The following is a 19,887-nucleotide window of genomic DNA, read 5'->3' as shown; positions in this document are numbered from 1 at the left end:
GTGCACTCTGGAGAGAAGAAATCTACCCAAATGAATTTTGTTTACATGGACGAGAACAGGAAGGCTGCATTTGAAAAAAATAGCTAGTAATTTCAAATCTGGTCATACTGAAATTAAAACAAAACAAAACAAAACAAACAAACAAAAAAAATGACATTGTAATCCACAATATACCACCACCTAAGAGGAGTTCAAATGCTCAAGTAAATAAAGTACACAATCATCCCCCCTCAGCCCCAAGCATTAAAATACCTTTATGTCTTCAACTGAAAGATATATAAGATAAAAATAATTACTTTATTTTGGATACAAATTACTGCAACTGTTAAGAAGATTTGTTATATAGTACATTTGTATACAGACTTGTATTTGTGGCATAGCACAACATACATAGAAATAGATCTGTAATATTTATATACACGTGCTTAGGTGTAAGCCCAAATTTACACCCCCGGAGACAAGGGATATCACCACCAACAGAGCCTCACTTGGAATGTATCCAGTTTTTGGACTGTAGATTAAATACTATTTTTATTTTCTTAGAGAAATAAGGTAAAATTTATCATACTCAGGGTAGAACAGAATGGCAGGGTTCACAAGACAGATGGTGCCTGAATACCACAGTAGTTGTCACTTTGTTGTTCACTGCTGAGAAAATACGGCAAAAATACAGCAAAACAATGACTTCTGACTGATACTTGACTTGCACAGAAACATGCATCAGCCAAATCTTACCCATACATTCATACATATCCACATGCCTGATACGCTTCCTATGCTGTGCAAAATTCATTTTTTCCCATAAATAAGCTGCCAGTGATCTTCCTTTCTGGATTATGTGGAGACTTTAGCTTAGAAATCAAAAGCTATCCTACATTCAAGAGAAGAAAAAAAAAAAAAGGTGATTCTTATTTGAAATATTTCAGAGGAACTGGGATTTAGACAAGACTCTGAAAGGAGAGAGTGCTCCTCAAGAAACACCAACACACACACACACAGAGACGTAATTAACTATCTCTTCTCATTGGCTCTAGGTTTTTCTTCCAGTGGAAGTATGTTCTCAGAACTACAATAAACTGTAGTGAAGGAAAAACTACGCCAAAGCAGAGCAAATCTCTTTCTAAAGATAATGTTGAGAGTATTGTCATGAGAAATGACATAAGTATGTGCTACGAGGAGGAAAACTAACTCTGTCCTAACTGAAACCAGGATATACAACAGCATATTATCTGCCTTTATAAAGAACATAGTTTTCTTGGCAATACCATTATTCTATTTAAAATTTGAATAATTATATTGTTTTAATTTAGATATGAAGAATACAAAGGTTTCACAGTAAGGACTTTCTCTACTTCCACAAAACATTTTGATATACAGGCCTAATTTCTCACCAGTCCTGCAGATCTTGCATGTGTACAAATTTGCCAACCAGTAAGAGAAATGTTACATATCCACACAATGATAAAAGTTCCACATACAAATAAATCATAGCATTGCTTTAGTGCTCCTCCTTCTACCCATTAAACTATACCCATTGCAAGACAAGAAATTACTAGAAGACAGTATTTATAACGGAATTCAAAAGCACCAAAACCTTGTATATACTCTCACTGAAGTAAAAAATCTTCTGAAGAATTTTTTATACATAGCTTCGCACACATGCATACTTTTCTAGATTGTTGGGCATATCAAATTCTGTCTATTTTAAAATACAAATGAGTGGAGTTTTTGAAAATAGCTACCAATAGTATCTGTTTTCAAAACTCCCAAATCCTGCAAGAAATCAACATTAACCTTTGACACAATGTTACTAATAATCAGCATAACAATAAGAACACATACCAGTATATTAAGTTGTACTGGAAAGCAGTCTATTAAAAGTTTTATTCAGCCCATTAGAAGGTTTTTGCTTTGTTATTGGCAAGCTTCATAAAGAGTGGAATACACATATAGGAACAGGAAAACTGTAACAAATTTAAAAGTATTTACTCCCTATGTTTATTTCAACATAAAGAGTGAAAGTAAGATTGACAAAAGAAAGTAACAAAAATACAACCCTAAATTCAACACCCTTTCTTCTCCATATCAAGTCTGTATCACGAAATGGTGGTGATAAGACACCGTGCAGCATCACTACCACAATGCAAGGTGTATTTCTACAGAAGTAATTGATTGACATTGATTTCAAGAAGCTAAGTCATTAAACCTGCATGGACTAAGGTAGGATTGACTGGAGTCCTTCACTTGAAAAGCATAGGCAGGCCTTGCATTTCAGAAAATACAGTAGTAAGAAGTTTTTTCATATGGAATCACTTATTGAAAGTCATCAGATGAAAACACGAACAGTCAGTATCTATGGATGAGAAGTTGTTGGTGGTAATTTTTCTAAGCTGACACATATAACTTTGGAAAGGTATGAAAGGAAATCCAGGGTATAAATGCTCCACCTTTGGGGATTTCTGTTATCCATCCAGCAGGCCCTGAACTCACCATTTGATACTATGTACTAGTGTTTAGTTCACAACATCAAAGATTTTTTTCAGTTATCAGGAAGATGCTTACAAATATATTTTACCTTTTGCTCCATGTTTTTAAGTATAACACGGAAGTGAATGTGTCCTGAACACATCTTACAAAGTTCAGATTCAACTTTTCACTGCAGAGCTCTACTAACAACAAGGTATTGTAGAAGCTGGAGCAGTCCAAGTCTGTATGGTAATGCTGATACTCAAAGTTGGAAGCTTGCTAATGAGAACAACAGGGAGCAGTATGCTTACTGATGGCTTCTTCCGAGCTTGATGAACCAGGCTTTTAAGAAGAGCCAACAGGGAGCTTAGTGGATGCTACTGATATGCCTGTTGACAAGAGTTTAACTTTTAAACTTCCCTAACATCTCTGAGGTAATATGTTATTAAAATGATCCAGGCACAACAGAGTGGGAGTTCTGTATCTGGAAGGTGCAAAGCATAATTACTCAAGATCAGTTGTTAATTTTTCAGAGAAATGACTTCAACACTGAGGATGGACTGATCAGTAGTGTGGCTATAACGATTTTCTTTTAAAACCTCCATGGCACACAAATTAAGATGGTAATAATGTAATAATGATTAAGCAGGTTTTGTTTACCCTAATTGTTAGCATATATACTAAAATTAATACAAATTATTGGTGAATTGTGATTCTCTCAACCACAGATGTCTATTTAGAAAGCTGTGAAACTGTAAACAAACAAACAAGCCTTCTCTTTAAAATGTGCCTACAAGAAAACATGAATGTGGCAACAGGAAAACAATAGAAAAAGGACAGTTTTTCAGAAGAAAACGTGGAAACAAATGTGAGATAGAGCAAGGCACTGAAGCACCAGCACAGTGCCTTCACCTTAAGGACTTCACCTTAAGGCACTCCTTAAGGAGCTTTATATCTTTGTTACATATAGTGATTGAATTTTCTAAATTCTTCCTTCAAAATCGTTTCTGCAGTATGTCAAACAACCTTCTAACATGCCATTAGTTTTTAACCATGAATATACTTTTAACTTTTAAAGAACTCAAGCTAGATGTCTCAAAATAAACTTCACCTACCCTAAAATGACACCATCAAGCTTGTCAGAAATCAGTACAGGAAGTTTTGTTTTAGTCAGTGGGGTTATAGGTAAATATTGCTCATCCTTCTGCCCATCTTCCTGCTAAGTCATAGACAAAGCTCTTCTGCACTTCAATCTTCAGGTCTTTGCACAGGCAAAGCAGAGGGAATATTCACACTTAAAAAAAAACATTTGACAATAACTGCAAGCTCTACTAACGAGAGCACTAAGGAAAAGTGTGAGAAATAGGGCAAAAAAGTAAAAACAAAACAAAACAAAACACAAACAAACAAACAAAAAAGAAACAGCAAGAAAACCTCACCAATAGCCATTTCTAGGTGTCAATGAAAAATTGGTGGCTGTGATGCTTTCACGCCATTTGATTGGTGAGGAACTCCTAAAAAAAAATGGACCCATTGTGACCAGTAAGTGTGGAACTTGGGGACATAGAAAATGAGCTTACTGGATTTTTCGTTAAGAGTATAAAGCATCACTGTCCACACAGCATTTCATGGAGCACTATGCCCATAGCAGGTAAGGGGAAGGGAATCCAGGGCACCATTATAATTTCTAACAGAAAAGATTCCCTTGGTCTTTGAAAATCCAGAAGGTGAAGATGAAATAGTTTCTTAAACCTAACATGTAACATATGGTTTTCATGTGTCAGGGTATCCTACAGAACAAATTTTCCCCTCAAGTCATATTGTAAAGGACCACAGAAAGAAAGCAACCTAATATGGAGGCGTACAGGATAGCTGCTTACCTGTAAATTTGAAATCCGAATAAAAATTTGAACACTTAACAACTGCATGTAGGCTGATTAATTGCTTTATATGAGAGACTATATTGTATTAATATTGCTAATCCAACAAGTATAATACCTTGAGTACACTATTGTCAGATTCAGTCAGAAGCCTTCCATATAGCAGATCACTGACTTTTGTATATTGTACGTAAAATTAAGATTCTTCTGTTTTCCTAAGACGTGAATTTAAATACAACAATTTAAAAAATGTTCTACACCTACAAAACTTTGAACCGGATGACATTCTGTTTCAGAAACTATTATGTCAAGCTATGTTTACACAAGAAGCGAGGAACTATAGTTTAGCACCAAAGCGGTGGAAAGAGAAATTTTAAAATTTACTTAAAAAAGCTGAGATGCAAGCATACTTCAGCCAAGTCCATTGTTCCTAACAGAAAGCAATGTCAATATAAAGAAGCAATTATAATCAGCCGCTAGAAAGCAAAATAGTTAAAAGTGTAGGAGTAAAACTGAAATATGTGTATTCAAAATAGAGTTCAAATTATCTCAGCACAAACTGTATGGCAGCACTGTTGCTCCTGTCTGTATGACTGGAACCTATAGGAATTAAATACATAAATACACACTTTTCCATGTACACGTACTTACTAAAGAAATCCTGTCTAAATTTTCTTAGCTCAGGATATGATTAATGCAGCCTATCAGAAGCCAGATGGTGCAAAACCAGAAGCATCAATCAAAATGAAAAGACCACTGAGTGCTATCCACGACGATGTGCTCGCAAATGGAATTTCTGGTCACAGACCCTAACACACAGCGTGCAGAGGAAGCCATAAACATGGTGGCACTGCCCCCGAGGAATGGACAGACACAGATCAGGCTTTGTTAGGCAGAAAACTGGAGAAGTAGTACTCACTGCTGTAGGCTCTGAAACAGACTCTGCAAAGTAAATGCATGTACTTTAAATAAAAAAAAAAATAAAAGCAAGCTCTTTAATGAGTTTAATAATGTTTGCACTGATGACAGTATCTGTCAAACTGTCCACTTGCCATTTGATTTAATATGGGATTGTGCCATACATTAACAAAGCAGCTGCCACCGTCTGTCTGACACGTGAATTGGTATTTAATGGCTGTACCAGCACAGGGCTTATAAATGGTTCATATGTTTAGCTTTATACTAGACATTTTCTGCAAATGTTCTATGGAAAACAAGGTTTACACTGCAATGTAAAACAGTGATGGCTTATGTCTTGTAAGGTTTTGTAGCAAGCAGTTCTTTTATATAAAAAAATAAGCTTGTAAAAATAAAAGGCATGAAAGAGCATAATTTGCCATGCACATGCCTCGAAAATGATTATTAAAGAAGATATGAAAACGAAAAGCAGTAAGAACACGTATTTTTTTCTGGGAAAAAGCATGACAATACGAAATAAAGACTTAAAGAATTTGTCAGCATGACTGCTTGTATTTCTAACCTACGGTGTTTTATCACAACAACTCTATGTGTGCTACATGTACTAAATTTCATAGAAACACATTTTACAAAAAAAATATCTTTTTTAAAGACCCTTGTTTATACATATATATTTTTAATAAAGCCAGATGACATGGTATGACTATCATGATTGCATGAAGAAATGGTGAAAGAAAGATCAAGCCTAATACATTTAAACACTTCAAAGCCAAACTAAAGCAGCATTTGCATGAATTGAAACACCATCTTTAAAAATCAACATTTAATTTCTTTAATTGATATTAGCAAATGCCACATTTAATACGATGAAACTGTAAAAGTCCTGTCCCTTTAAGGAGATAAAATGTCCTTGTTTTTATCCTGATATATCATGAGATACCAAACCTTAAATTTGCCATTGGCTCCACATCTTTTAGACCTCAGACACCTTAAAGGCAGTCTCTCCAGAATTACAGGAAGAAGCTATAACTTCTTGGAAAGATAATTTTTGAAGTTGGAACCTCTCCAAAATTAGAAATAAATTACGAAGATGGTGGCCATACTCACCTCTCAAATTGGAGCTCTTCTTTCAAAAAATGAATGGAGAATCGGATAGTTTATTTTATCCATCTTTGGATGGATACAATTTTTGGATGAAAAGTATCTTACATTCATAAAATAACAAAATACAGAGGAAAAATAATATGAAGAGCATGTCATATTTAAGAAACGATATATGTTGTTGATTTGCGTTTATGGTAAAATACAGGTTTGTACCTCTCTTCCTTACTTAACACCTAAATATTAATTATTAATACTAAATACTTATTCAATACTTTACAAGAAAAGTTAACAGAATACATGTATGTCCACTCCATGTAAGAAAGTCCAATTATTATCCCAAATCTTCTGGTAATAAAAGCATTGATGCCAACCTGGGTAACATTTAGAATTTTATGTAACATGTCAAGTACTCAGAAAGTTTACAATAATTTTAAGAACAAAGCCAAATTTTGCCCTCCAGTAAGAAGACGATGTGCAGAAGCTAGTTGTATCCATTAGTGAAGCTCGCCAAACATGCGCCTTTGGACATGCAATTAATTAAAAACAAAGAAGCTCAGATGAATTTGGTCATAAGAACATTTAAGTCAACAGCAAAGTTTAAATTCTTGAATAGTGAAGGCCACTTCTACCAACGTTTAATTTTATGTCCCTGTGGGTTGGTTCTCACCACACTGCATGCACTGCTACACCTGCAGCACTTTCCCTCCAAAGAGTGGCATTGATTCCCCTGACTACTTCAATGTCATCAACAAGTACATCTGTGGACATATGGGGCTCCAAAATGTATTTAGGAAAAGAAAACAAACAAGGGAAGGGCAGGTGAAATAAAGTAAATGGCGAGAGAATAAAACATTAAAATATCAAGAAGATAATAAAAGAAAATAGGTAGGAAAAGACAGAATAAAGAATGTAGACAACATGGAGGAAAAATAGCGAGTGGAGAAGCGTCAATAGAATAAAGATAGAAGGAGGGGGGAAAGTGTGAACAGTGTCATGGTTTTGGCTAGGATCGAGTTAATTTTCTTCACAGAGGCCTGCACAATGCTGTGTTTTGGATTTTTGATGAAAATAGTGGTGATAACACACTGAGGTTTTTAGTTGTAGAGCAGTGTTTACATAGAGCCAAGGACTTTTTCTTTTTTTTTTTGCTTCTTATAGGCTGCCCTGCCAGCAAGGAGGCTGGGGGCGCACAAGAAGCAGGGAGGGGACACAGCCAGGACAGCTGACCCAGACTGGCCAAGGAGATATTCCACGCTACCTGGCATCATGCTCAGCAATAAGAGCTGGGGTGAAGGAGGAGGAAGGGGGGAACGTTCAGAGTGATGGCGTTTGCCTTCCAAAGGAACCATCACACGTGATGAGCCCTGCTTTCCTGGAAGTGGCTGAGCACCTGCCTGCTGATGGGAAGCAGTGAATGAAATCCTTGGTTTGCTTTGCTCGCACGTGTGGCTTTTGCTTTACTCAGTAAATTCTCCTTGTCTCAACCCATGAGTTCTCACACTTTTACCTTTCTGGTTCTCTCCCCCATCCCACCTAAGGAGAGTGAGCGAGTAGCTGTGTGGTGCTGCCTGCTGGGCTAAACCACTCCAAATAGTAAAAGATAATTGGGAAATATAATCTGCTACACACTGTGCAGCCATCAAGAAATACATCAAATAAGATATTAGGAAATGGGGGACAGAAAGACACATGAATTTGATCTAAACTTGAACTGGCCATAGACCACTAGTTATATAGTCCATTATGCTGCCAAAGGAAGATTAAAGAGAGCTTAAACAAAGTTTTAAGATGGTCAACGTTTACTTCTTATGATTTCAAGGTTTTCTAGCAACTAATTTTAGAAAATCTGAAATAGCTTTCTTTGTCCTACTTCTGGTGCATCACAGTTGTGATGGACAAGGAACAGAGGTGAAACAAGACATGCAGAGAAAGGTAATGCCTTTCTTTGCAAAGCAACAAGAGGATTAATATCATTTGTTTTGTCTGAGCTGATATGACAGATATTTACTGTCCCTATAAATCTTGTCTCTCATTTTATATTTCAGTATTTTTAGAGGAAGAAAATGCTTATTTGAGGCAATCTGCTATACCAGCGTTTGCATGTTTTACCACAAAGAAAATTTGTGAAGTAAATTACCAATGTTTTTATGATTACTGAATTGAAAAAACGTATAGGTGTTGTGTATCTCATGCAACTGTCACAGATGAAAGCTGTATTTTTTTTCCTCGCAGGGTAACAAACTGCCATAATTACTTCAACTTCTATTCACACTCTCTCATACTTGTCAATGTCGTTTTGATCTAGCCAATTGTCCAAAAAGACTGTATTTTGGAAGCAACCACAGCCATATGGAGAAAAACTGTTATTTCTATGCTGTGCAAAGTGATGTGTGCAGAACTTGTTTTCACCTATTTAGCTGCCCTAATCAAACTGCAGCTCACATCTAATAATCAGCTTTTCATTGTCATCGCAGAAACTTCTGAAACATTATTTTACTTTTGCCACATTTTTCATCACTTTTTTTTTTCTTTCCATGGTCATTTTTACCTTTATATCTTGCTCATTTCCTAATTTTCCAGAACAGTTGTACATTGGGGGTATATGGGAGAGTATGTGTGGATTTTATCAGTGTGTTTCTTAAACTTTTCTCACGGTCACTAATGAAGACATTTCAGTAACACCTGAAACCTTGTTAAACATCTAAGTCTATGCTTCATCATAAAGCATTACCTTTGCTTACAGATGAAAATGTGCTTTTACAGGCTACTGTAAACCTAAAAAAAAAAAAAAAAAAAAAAAAAAAGTAAAAGCTTCCCTTCTGAGTGATAACTGAGGTAACAAACCCAAACCAGTTTGCATCAGATAGATTTGATGCTTTAAACATTGAATTACAGCAAAAGTTACTAGCACTGAATACAGTTTTAACCACAGCATTAAGCATACACTACCTGATTTTTATATATTTTAGTTTTTGTTCAAAACAAAAACAAACAAGCCACCACTGATTTTACAGCACTGTTTTTGTTTGTTTTTGCATATAAATACACTTCAAATGAGATTGCAAGTCTTTTGTCTCAATGTTTCTGCTACAGGCCTAAGACAGAGCAGATACATCTTTTTCTATTCAGCCTATTCAACGGAGAAGTAAGCCCCTTTCATTGCACTACCTTCCTATTTCTTTTCTCCAAACCCTAAAACAATTCCTGGTATTTGAACAGCTATTTCTAAGCTGTCTATATATTAGTTTCCTTTGTGTTACAGATGGCATAAACTTCAATGCAGCTAAGAGTTAAGTCAAGAAAAAGCAGCAGCTTTTCAGGCCATTAGATTTTCTTCACTGTCATCAAGTAATGTTCAAGTATGCCATTAGCACAAGGCCACTGCACTGCTTTTCCAAATAGAAATTGCTTTTCTCTTTCAGTAGTTTTCTTTGAAGCCTTACATCATATCAAGAGCACAAAACAGCTTTATGCAACCTCCTCCAAAAAGCAGTTCTGAGCACAAGGGAAAGGAAGAGAGAAGAATGGATGTAGGTTACAATAAGAATATTTCCATAAAACGTGGTCTTATCTGACATCTGAGCTATTAAATTAAACCTGAAATCTATCTTGAAGCAGGAGATAGCAAAAGGCTCACTCTCTTTTCAGCAATAACCTAGAAATCTTTTTCATCTTACAGAAGAACAATTCAAAGCACCTGCTTTAGGAAATTCAGACTATGGCTTATGTCACAGGCATTGCAACCTCACAGTTGCCTTATGATTTAGTACAAAGCAGTTCCTTGAATAAATGGAAAGTGGGTTAAAAGGATTTTTGTTGTTTTTCAGAATCATATGCCCAAGTCATTACCTGAAAAAGCTCACAATGACTTTCTTTTTCTCTTGCTCAAAGGTAAAACCTACACATTCGTGGTACTTCCACCGCTCCTCCTCCCCCATCTTTCAAAACACCCAGTTGGTATCTGAGAAACGTAACAGTCTTTATGAAAAATCACAAAAAATTCTTGTGTTTTCTAGCAGTTCTGAAATAGCTTATCCCCAGACTCAGAAAAACACCCCAACATGGTTTCCTTAATTATGCTAGCCTGTATGCCTGATATGTGAAAAAACCTGTTCTAATACCCATGGCTTTGAAATGTCATCTATGGCCAGCAACAAAGAAAGAAACAGAATACAGCAAAGTTTGGGAAATTAAGAACTACTAAAGAGATATGAGCAAAGATGACTGAAAGATTTAAGTCTCATCTGCCAGTTACATTTAATACTGCAACTGTGCTTTAATCTTTCGCTAGCTTCTTTCAAGAAACCATTCTCATAGCAACACTTCCAAGTCTATAAGCTGTCCAACATTTCAATTTACATGTTCTCTCATGTAATCAAGTCATACCACAGTGCAGACATCTTCAGTTTTCAGGATCTAGTTAACAAAGCAGCTTGAGCAGACTGTGATGCCTGCCATTAGAAAGTTAGCCAACAATCAGGAATTTTAGATTTGTTTATTTCACTAGACATCAGAAATTCTTTTGTTCAATTTTGATTCTTTGTGAAGAATGCACGTGGGGTCCAGCTTCCCCGAACACAGGAGAAAAACAAAAGGAACCAATTCATTGGTAGGGAAACTGGTCCCAGCTGAAGCTCTTAACTTCCCACCTCCCTGTGTTCCTGTACCCCATGGTGCAGCCAGTTTCACTAGTTCCCACTGCCATCACCACATCACCCTGCCACAACTCACTGTCCCCAGAGGCCACCAGCCATGGCACAGTGGCCAAAAGGAGGGAAGAACCTCACAGGTTTTGCTACCTGAAGCCAATTGCCTTAATTTCCTCACCCTCCGTCTTGGACTTTCCTCTTCCTTTTGCACATTTCATGTTTCACATGGATGCCTATAATGATTTCTAGACAATACCACAGCTTTGGGCATGGTATCATTAATATGTTTGGTTACTGTCAATGAATACCACAAAGACCATACTAGCCTTCATAGGCAGCGCCAAATGAGATCCTGGCTGTTTGGTACTGGCTTCCGTTTTATTATGAAAATATAGTTTCATCCCCACACTTCCTTACATACACTTGCATCATTTTTGAATTTTTCTGACTTCCAAATGCCTCATGCTCTTCAGAGGAGTCACAGAATCTTGCAGAAGAATGACCTGCAACCACAGATTTAGGGCTGCTGACATTAGATTACTTATTTTCTGTTAGAAACTGGAGCTAGAGTGTGTGCAGTATTGAAACAATTGGTTGAAAACAATTCTTAATGGTAAGTCTGTAAGCAACGGCAGACATTAGCACCTCAACTCTAAGGATAGCCATGCATAATCTTTCTATTACTTTTCCTTGAGCCAGTTACATACGTATCTACTTTTTTCAAAGACAAAGGAATACAGGATTCAACTTTTTGTCCACCCCAAATGACTTACCAGGCTAAGAGATGGAAAAAGAAAAAAAAAAAAAAAAAAGCTTTGCTCCAATTAATTGTGTGCCACAATACAGTAAGTCCTTATAACATGCCAATCACACAGGTATTGTCTGTGAATTTTTAGCTGAAGTTTTTTAACATTTCTATAACGCATTAATATGGAACACTTTACACCGTGAGGCTTAAAGCTTTTACAATTATTTGATTAGTATTGCACCAATTAGAGCACATTTCCTGATTTTTTTTTTTTAAATCCTGAGCAATTTCAGCTATGAAAAAATCTCTCAAAAAGCTCTTTTCAAACACCATGAACATTGCCTATTTCTTGGTTGGATACAGCATATGCTAAAATAAACCACTGAAAGGACATATAATATGTGACCTTATTTTTTTCATAGCTCATGCCCTATTTTTGAGCAATAGATAAAGGTTGCAAAAGGAAGAATCAAATCCAGAGCTGAGTTTTTAGCACAGAGGATTTCTCTCTGTAACAGCACAACTCAATGTACGGACGTGCCTTAAGTCTCTCTTCCTGGCTATCCTCTGAAGAGGCAGAACACCAAAATAAATAGCACTTCTGCTATATTCTCTTCTATAAGTAAAAACAGGTTTAGGTTTTTGCACTGCAGAAATAAAGATTATCATTCTAAGCAATTGCTCCAGGGATAGGCAGAATCCTTACTCATCCAACAGATAGAAAAAAGCAAACAACTAGGCCTCTGTGCTGGTGGATCTGAATGTTTTCCACGTATGGGATCCTGAAGCTCCCCAAATCCATTGTTTTTGACCAAGGAACTTGCTATTACAACTGGTCAAGTTTTAAAGGGCAAACACCATCTGAGAGAGACACTACGGAAGTTAAACATCCATTGCAGACAGAATAAAATTCTTGAGTTGTGCAGCATGAAAGCTCTCAGTATACATACAAAAAAGGTTCAGCAGAAATGGCTTGTGTGCAAACAAGTTTTCATTGAATGAGCTATTAGAAAATTGGTCAGATAATAGCTAAAGGCAAACAATAACAACAATAATTTATGCAGCCAGATGGTAAACTACATACATTTCGGTAATAAATAACGCAGGAGCATACCTATTCTTTGTCTGCTATTAGCAGAGGCAGATTTTCTCCCTCTTTTGCATACCTTTGTCATGGAAGAACTTAAAGGCTATCTCCCCTCTGCTGCTTAATTAAGGCCTCAACTAGATACAGAACTCCACACCTGGAAGTGGAAGGAAAAGGAAATCTTGCTTTTCCTCTCAATAAAAGACCTGGCTTTTCACTTGGGAATGCACAACCACAAACATTTAAAATGTCTTTTATGATGCATTAATTTGCACCAGATAGGCAATAAACTGCAGGAGAACTTCAAGGAACAGCTATCTATCAGTCTCCTGACTGAGCACAGACTGCAATAAGGTTAGTAAGGTTAGTGTAGACACTCCCTCAAAACATCATTTTCTATTTTAGTAAGTGAAGCACAAATCTGGAAGAATGAACCTTTTCTGCATCAGTTTTTCTCTTTTCTATGTGGTACTTCATCACAAAAAGGTGAAACGCTATCAATGCTAGGTGGACAGTCCTGTTCCGGCCACTGTAGTGTATCTGTTTTAACTACTACCAAGCTCCAACTTATCCTTTATATTTATGTCTTCTCCACTTCTGAAAGGTTCTCAGAGAAAAACCTTTTAACTGACCAAGAATCCTGGAAGCTAGTAATTTAAGTTATTCACACCATTATCCTGTATCACCAACACTTGAACAAAGCATAAAATCTTTTTTTATACTTACTGAAAATAATCTACAAAATAACAAACAATCCTCCCAAACCAGAACCTGACATTTAATCAGACAAAACAAACTACAGTACAACTAGCATAGACCTCCACTTGAAATAATTGTATTTTCGATTAATGTTGATCACTGTTAGATTTAATATAAAAATTAAAAGCCTTTTCCTGGACTGTAACAATTGTGGAATTGGGAGCTAAGATAGAAATAAACAGCATAAAGCAAGAAGCCTGCAATGATTCATTCTGACCACCACAAATAGGAAGTAGCTAGCAGAAATAAAACCTTCACTGTCAAATGGAAAATTAGGAAAGATCATCTTTTTTTTTTTTTTTTGCATACTTTCATTTGCCCTTTTTTTCCTTTTGCTTTCTGATAGATACGTGGAATCTGCTTGGAAACAGCAGAACAGCAAAGCATCAAAAACCACTCATCAAACAATTGTGCTACTTTTAATATCTTATTATAGGTCCTAAAACAAAGATCAAAAGGGAATATATCTAAGCATTTATATTCAATTTCACATCACCTGATGACTAATTTGTAAAGAGTGCACAAGTCTTCACAACTGAAGCCAAAATCAATTGAGGATACTTTGATATAATGCCACAAAGGATATGAGCAGGAAGGCAGCAGGAGTTACAAATGGCCAAGGTCCGCTAAAAGTGCTAATAAAAGAATAATGGAATTTCCTTGTACTATGAATAAAAAGTATTTGACACAGGAGAATTTAGACACGGAGAAGAATATCAAAGCTTCTGGTTCATCACTTGCTTCTCCGTATTAGAAATTAATTAACTTACTATTACATTTAACTTAAAAAGCTTCAACTCAGAAGAACAATGATCTAATTCAAAATCTTTTTACACTGATTTCCTTTATTCTTCATGTTTGTCAGTTTTCACAGGCCCTTAACATCTGCTTTACCAGGTCTTGCAGACAATGAAAGCCTATCTATAAAAAAATAGTTTGATGGATTTAACTTGAAATGACATATAATTATTAAAATTATAGAAAACCTACTGTTTGACTTTTTTTTTTTAATGTAAATGTAGGTGGTAACTATAAAACTCTGACAGAAACAACTTACCTGATGTATTTAATCCATTAATATTTACAGAATATATTTCTTTCTCACAGATGTACCTGTAGTTACACACACGCACACTTTTCCTGTGTTTATACATATAGATAGGTGCACATACATACACACTTCTGCTACCTTCTTTCCCCAATTATAAAACTCAGCTCTTTTTACAAATGTGTATCTATGTATGTAAACTTGCAAAATCACATGCATTTTGCAAAACAAGCAGAAAGAGTGATCTCATACTGCTTATAAATTTTTGAAAGATCTAATATACTTGCTTAAAAAACAAAACAAAACTAACAAACAAAAAAAACAAAAACAAGCCCACAGATTGATCCAAGATTGGAGAAACTCCCTGAAAGTATTTACAAGCTTTCTTAACCCTCTCTTCAAAATCTGCTTAATGCATTCTTTTGCATAATGTCTAAAAAAAAAAAGCATGACAAATAGTTATAGCACAGAATGCTGTAATCACTGCCTTTTGACCCAATTTTATCGTCTCTATCTCCTGGTACTCCAAAATCTTCTTGTAATTGCTTTAGCTCTTTATTTTATAATTGCAAGGTTCTTTGGGAATTGATCTTGTCTTCCCTCCCCTATGGCATGGGGTATAGTAACGTTTCCCAGATTTTACAAATCAGGATCAAGTAATAATGGCAATATATACTTTTTCCTCTTCCCCAAAACAACCAACAGGCTGTTAGCAAAGCAGCACCTTCCAATGAGGATTTTGGAATCAATAGATAATTCATTAGTATCATGTATCTCAGGGCCTAATTGACACAACAGGCTAACCAACATACTCAAGGGTAACACAGTTTCTGACCAGAAAAAAGAGGGGAATCAGATACCACATGACATCACTTTACACGATTTAGTGATAATCTATAAATTATACTTCTAGGAGGTTAATGCAAGTCATTGACTCCAAAAAAAAAAAAAAAAAAAAGCAACTTTCCTTGGCGTCAAGAAATATAGAGAAATGTATATGATAGAAGAATTTAAATAACATGAATGCCCTAACGCTTTCAATTTTATAATTTCCTCTACCTTTTGAATAAAAATAACAAAATGTAGTTATCATGAATGTTTGGAATTATTCTTAACAAGAAATGTAGGTAGCATATTTTTTCTTACCTTATGATCATATGGATTGTATGAATGAAACAGCTGAGACAGATCCTTTGTTCTTTGTTTTTTCTGAAAAGTAATATTAATAAACTGTATCAGAAAAGTTAAAGGAAAAAGAAAGAGACTAGAGATTTAAAAAGCTGTGTGCAGGTACAAACACATTCTATCCCCACTTTGTTAATGGAACTGAAGAGCAGTGTATGCAGATTAAGTATATTAAATATCACAGGAAATAATTAACATATATATTAACAATGCTAAGAACATATCCTTCATAAAAAAATAAATACTAATCTATGGAACATCAGTGGAATGTGTAAACAATTCAGATTTGTTTTAATTTCTGAACAATAAATCATAAATAATGTTTTAGAATATAGATAACAAAGCTTGAAGATTAGGCTCGAATCATGCAAAGACTTGTCTGCTATTCTAGTGTTTACTTGCAGTCTTGCTTTATAGCAGATTAGGTTTAAAAGGAAGGCGGTTTAAAGAAGAAGCATATATTATTTTTCTATTTCTTTTGATGCTAATACTCTCTTTGCCTTGATTGTGGAAAATTAATAGGTGGTATGCCATTTAATGCTAAGGCAAAGGAAAAGAAGCTCTTTCTCTTAGGAACAAAGTTCAAAGACAAACCCTGTTTAATCCAGCTTCTACCAAAATCAATGAAAGACCTTTCAGTGATTTCAGCAGATGTTACATAGAACTCTCTCAGCTGCATCCTATGGAAGGGGGACAGAGGAAAAAACATTCATCATCTTTAATACAGGGATGAGTCACAAATAAGTTCAGAGTTTTCTTATGTCAAAAACTATGTTGACTTTATTCATAGCTCAGGAAGGCAGAGCACTCTATGTCGGAAACCATAAAGAGGAGACAACGACAAGAATTCCTTGCTTGCAGTCTGTACTGTTGTCTTGTTCCACAAAAGCAGTTTTCCAACTGGTAGGATCTAGTCAAGTCTCTAGCATTCCGTGAACTAAATATACAGCTGCACAACTGCACTTCCGAAAACTGTAGGACAATTTAGTAATTTTTCATTATGTATTTCCTTTCCTTACACTGTCTACTTTCAGTGAAATGTTCAGACACATACACTTAGTCACAGAAGGAGTAACTTTAGTTACTTGTACAAATTTATGACAGCTGGATATTTCTGAGTCATTAAAGGCATCGGATTAGTGACCTACTTCTGTGAGGTCACTAACTCAGTTGTGGCCATTACATAGTCAGACAATCTCTTGCCCCTGTTCAAAGAATGGTAAATTTTCTTTTCAGCATGAGAGGGTTATTTCTCTTATAGACAATTCTATTAAATTACACTAAGTAATACCTAACAGGCCTTGTTTATGTGAGTTTACTAAGCAACAAACCTTTAAAACTAACAAAACTGATACTAATAAAGATGTTTCTGTTAGTATAGAATTTCTCAGCAATCCAACATGCCTTTGCCAAAGAAAAGATCTCCCTTAGTAGAGGAATTTTGGCTATCTAGCCCCCATTAACACCTGCTTTATTTCCAAAGGGGTGGGAACAAAACACCAAAACATTCAAATGTATCACAATCTTCACGTAGCACAACCCGAACTCCATCTCCACCCTACAACTTCATTCCTTGTACAGTTATGAAAAGCAAAAATGCTTAAAATCGTATAAAAGGGATTTGGAGAGATGCCATAAGTTGAATTGAGATATCAAAATGATTATTTTAAAGTTTCTTAAAATTAATTTAATGTATAATCATGCAAAAAGTAGACAAAAGCGTTTTAGTTTGGAATCTAGAGACCTCCACTAAACTTTCTAGGAGAAACGAAAAAAATCAAGAAAAAAAAGTAAATTCTTTTTTTCTTCTTTTTTTACTGAAGACTATTTACCTCATTTTGAGTGCAAACAAAGTGATTTTGAGTATTTTTATTGAAATAGCTTCAGTAAAAATCAGTGAAATTTTATGGCCCCATCCTTCACCTTCACACTACGTCTAAACTGCCAGTCACACACTTGGTTAGACAGGACAAAGAATGAAGGTGCCACCCCTTATACATCTTCCACTTTTTTATTACAGGAAATCACAGTTTCTTTCCTCACTCACAAAAGGTAGAAGTTTTGCTCTGTTTTGTTTGCTTATTTACAAAAGGAAAATGCTCCTGACTGAGGAAATGCTGGAAATTCATGAAACAGAGGAACGTGGAATGGAGCTTCCAGAGATACACATGAATAAATGCTCCCAGAAAACTCCTAGGATGTCCTGCCTGCTTAGTTAATCTAAATCTAAACAGTATTTGACTGTTTTTTTGGAACTTTGAATATGATGAGACAAAAATGTTTTAGCATTGTAGCTAAATGTAGCTCAAGCCCTATGTTACTGTCTAGTTAAGAGCATCTCCCCAAAACTTCTTTGCCTGACGCAGCTTGACTCTTACACATCCTTCCCTTGGCCAATATCAAAATGTTTTTCTTCCCTCTGTCTTCCTGCTCTTTCCCTTTGTGTTCCGATTGCCCATTCCTTTGTTCTGTACCAGTACTGCTGTCAAATCTTCTGGTTAAAAAAAAAACAAACAAACAACCACCACAAACCAACAACACGCCAAAACACCTTCAGAATTTAGGCAAATGTACTTTTCCATCATTATGCTCCATGTACAGCAGCACTACTGTTTTCAAACACTCTCTTGGAACTGCACAAGGTATTTCTAAATTTATTATATTTCTGATTTTTTTTTTTTTTTTTAATTCAACATACAGCTCAGCATGTGGTATTTCCAAAAATGAAAAGAGCAGAGCCTGATAGCAGGGCCTGTGATACAGGGGTAGGAGTTTTGATGGGCTGCAAAATTCTGATGATTCAATCCTGTGCTGACTTAAATTTTAAGCCTACAGAGATACAGACGGGCATTCAGATACTATGTTAATATGGGTCACTTAGAAAAAAAAATTGCATGTGAGCATGCAAACAACTTTTCACTTTTCTGTTTCAATACATTTTTAAAATGTTATATTATACAGGAGATACAACAGAAATACTTTTTATTGCTGCCTTTAACTTGAAGAAGTATGGAAAAGCTTGATGAAGAATAGATGAAAGTGCAGTTGCGGGACCAAGTTTAATACTATAAAATCATATATTTTACATATAAGTATCCCAAGACAGAAGGGCTTCCCCAAGTGACACAAAGCTGTTGTATATGAATTACTTCAATCTTTCTACTAAAATATATGGAAGTAATCAAGCACTTCTCAAACGATACTTTCCAAAATGCAGTTATAAATAAAAAGCCAACATCAACTAATGATATTTCTTACAACATACATAGATAATGTCAGTATCAAAAAAACAACGCATCATAATTTCATGATTTGTTTTTTCTTGTAAGCATAAAAGCATATAACACATTTTAATCTAAATATTTTCTTTCTTTGACTGATTTTCTGGGCCTGAGATTTTCTGAGATCTTACTCATAACTTTTGAGATTTTACAGGGGCATTGGCCGTCTGAGATGCATATCATATACTTAAAATATAGCATCAGTAAAGCTTCCCTTTAGTCCCATTCAGAATTATAAACCAATAAAAGCCAAGAATGATGAGATTCTTGTGGTTTTACTTTTTTCCCTGTGCACTGATTTATGGTAATAATGAAATATTTTCTAATGCTTGAAGACTACAATGTAGATCGTATCACTTAAAGAACAAACAGAATACAATACATAAATAAATAAAATGTAGGTTTAGTCTCTAAAACCACAAAACATTTTCTACACAATAGCTAACCAGCATGGAATTTTGTATTGTCTACTTTAGAAAAATAAAGCTAAACTTAATTATTATTTTTTTTTCTATATAATGGTGTGAAAATAGGGTAAAGGTAGGGGTAACCTAACTACACATTTTTTTTGTGAAGAGAAAATACTTCATAAAAATAAGCTTAGAAATGAAATAACTATACTGAATACTAAACACCATGGACTCACACAGGTATATTACACTTTTCTGGTTATCCTCTTTGCTTGCACAGATGATAACTACGTGTCTTTCTGATAATATTATTGTAGCCTGTAACTTGTTTGCTTTCCTGTAAGCATGGTCT

At 35.3% G+C, this 19,887-nt stretch overlaps 1 protein-coding gene across 7 annotated transcripts in view; it reads right to left on the bottom strand.

The window, feature by feature from the left end:
* The window catches only part of CDKAL1 (CDKAL1 threonylcarbamoyladenosine tRNA methylthiotransferase), a 494,283-nt gene that overhangs the window by 146,307 nt on the left and 328,089 nt on the right, over nt 1-19,887 (bottom strand). For 6 of the 7 annotated variants that reach the window (XM_072033334.1, XM_027451212.3, XM_072033336.1 and 3 more), the window contains one exon: nt 15,806-15,868. The exons of the other annotated variant lie outside the window; for it this stretch is intronic. In XM_072033334.1, coding sequence (XP_071889435.1) covers nt 15,806-15,868 — 63 coding nt within the window. The remainder of the gene's footprint in view (nt 1-15,805; nt 15,869-19,887) is intronic. 7 annotated transcript variants of the gene reach the window in all.

The sequence above is a fragment of the Anas platyrhynchos genome, chromosome 2 (assembly GCF_047663525.1).
Source record: "Anas platyrhynchos isolate ZD024472 breed Pekin duck chromosome 2, IASCAAS_PekinDuck_T2T, whole genome shotgun sequence".
In the NCBI taxonomy this organism is placed as follows: domain Eukaryota; kingdom Metazoa; phylum Chordata; class Aves; order Anseriformes; family Anatidae; genus Anas; species Anas platyrhynchos.
The sequence above is the reverse complement of the archived record's forward strand: the minus strand, read 5'-3'. Positions and strand labels throughout refer to the sequence as shown.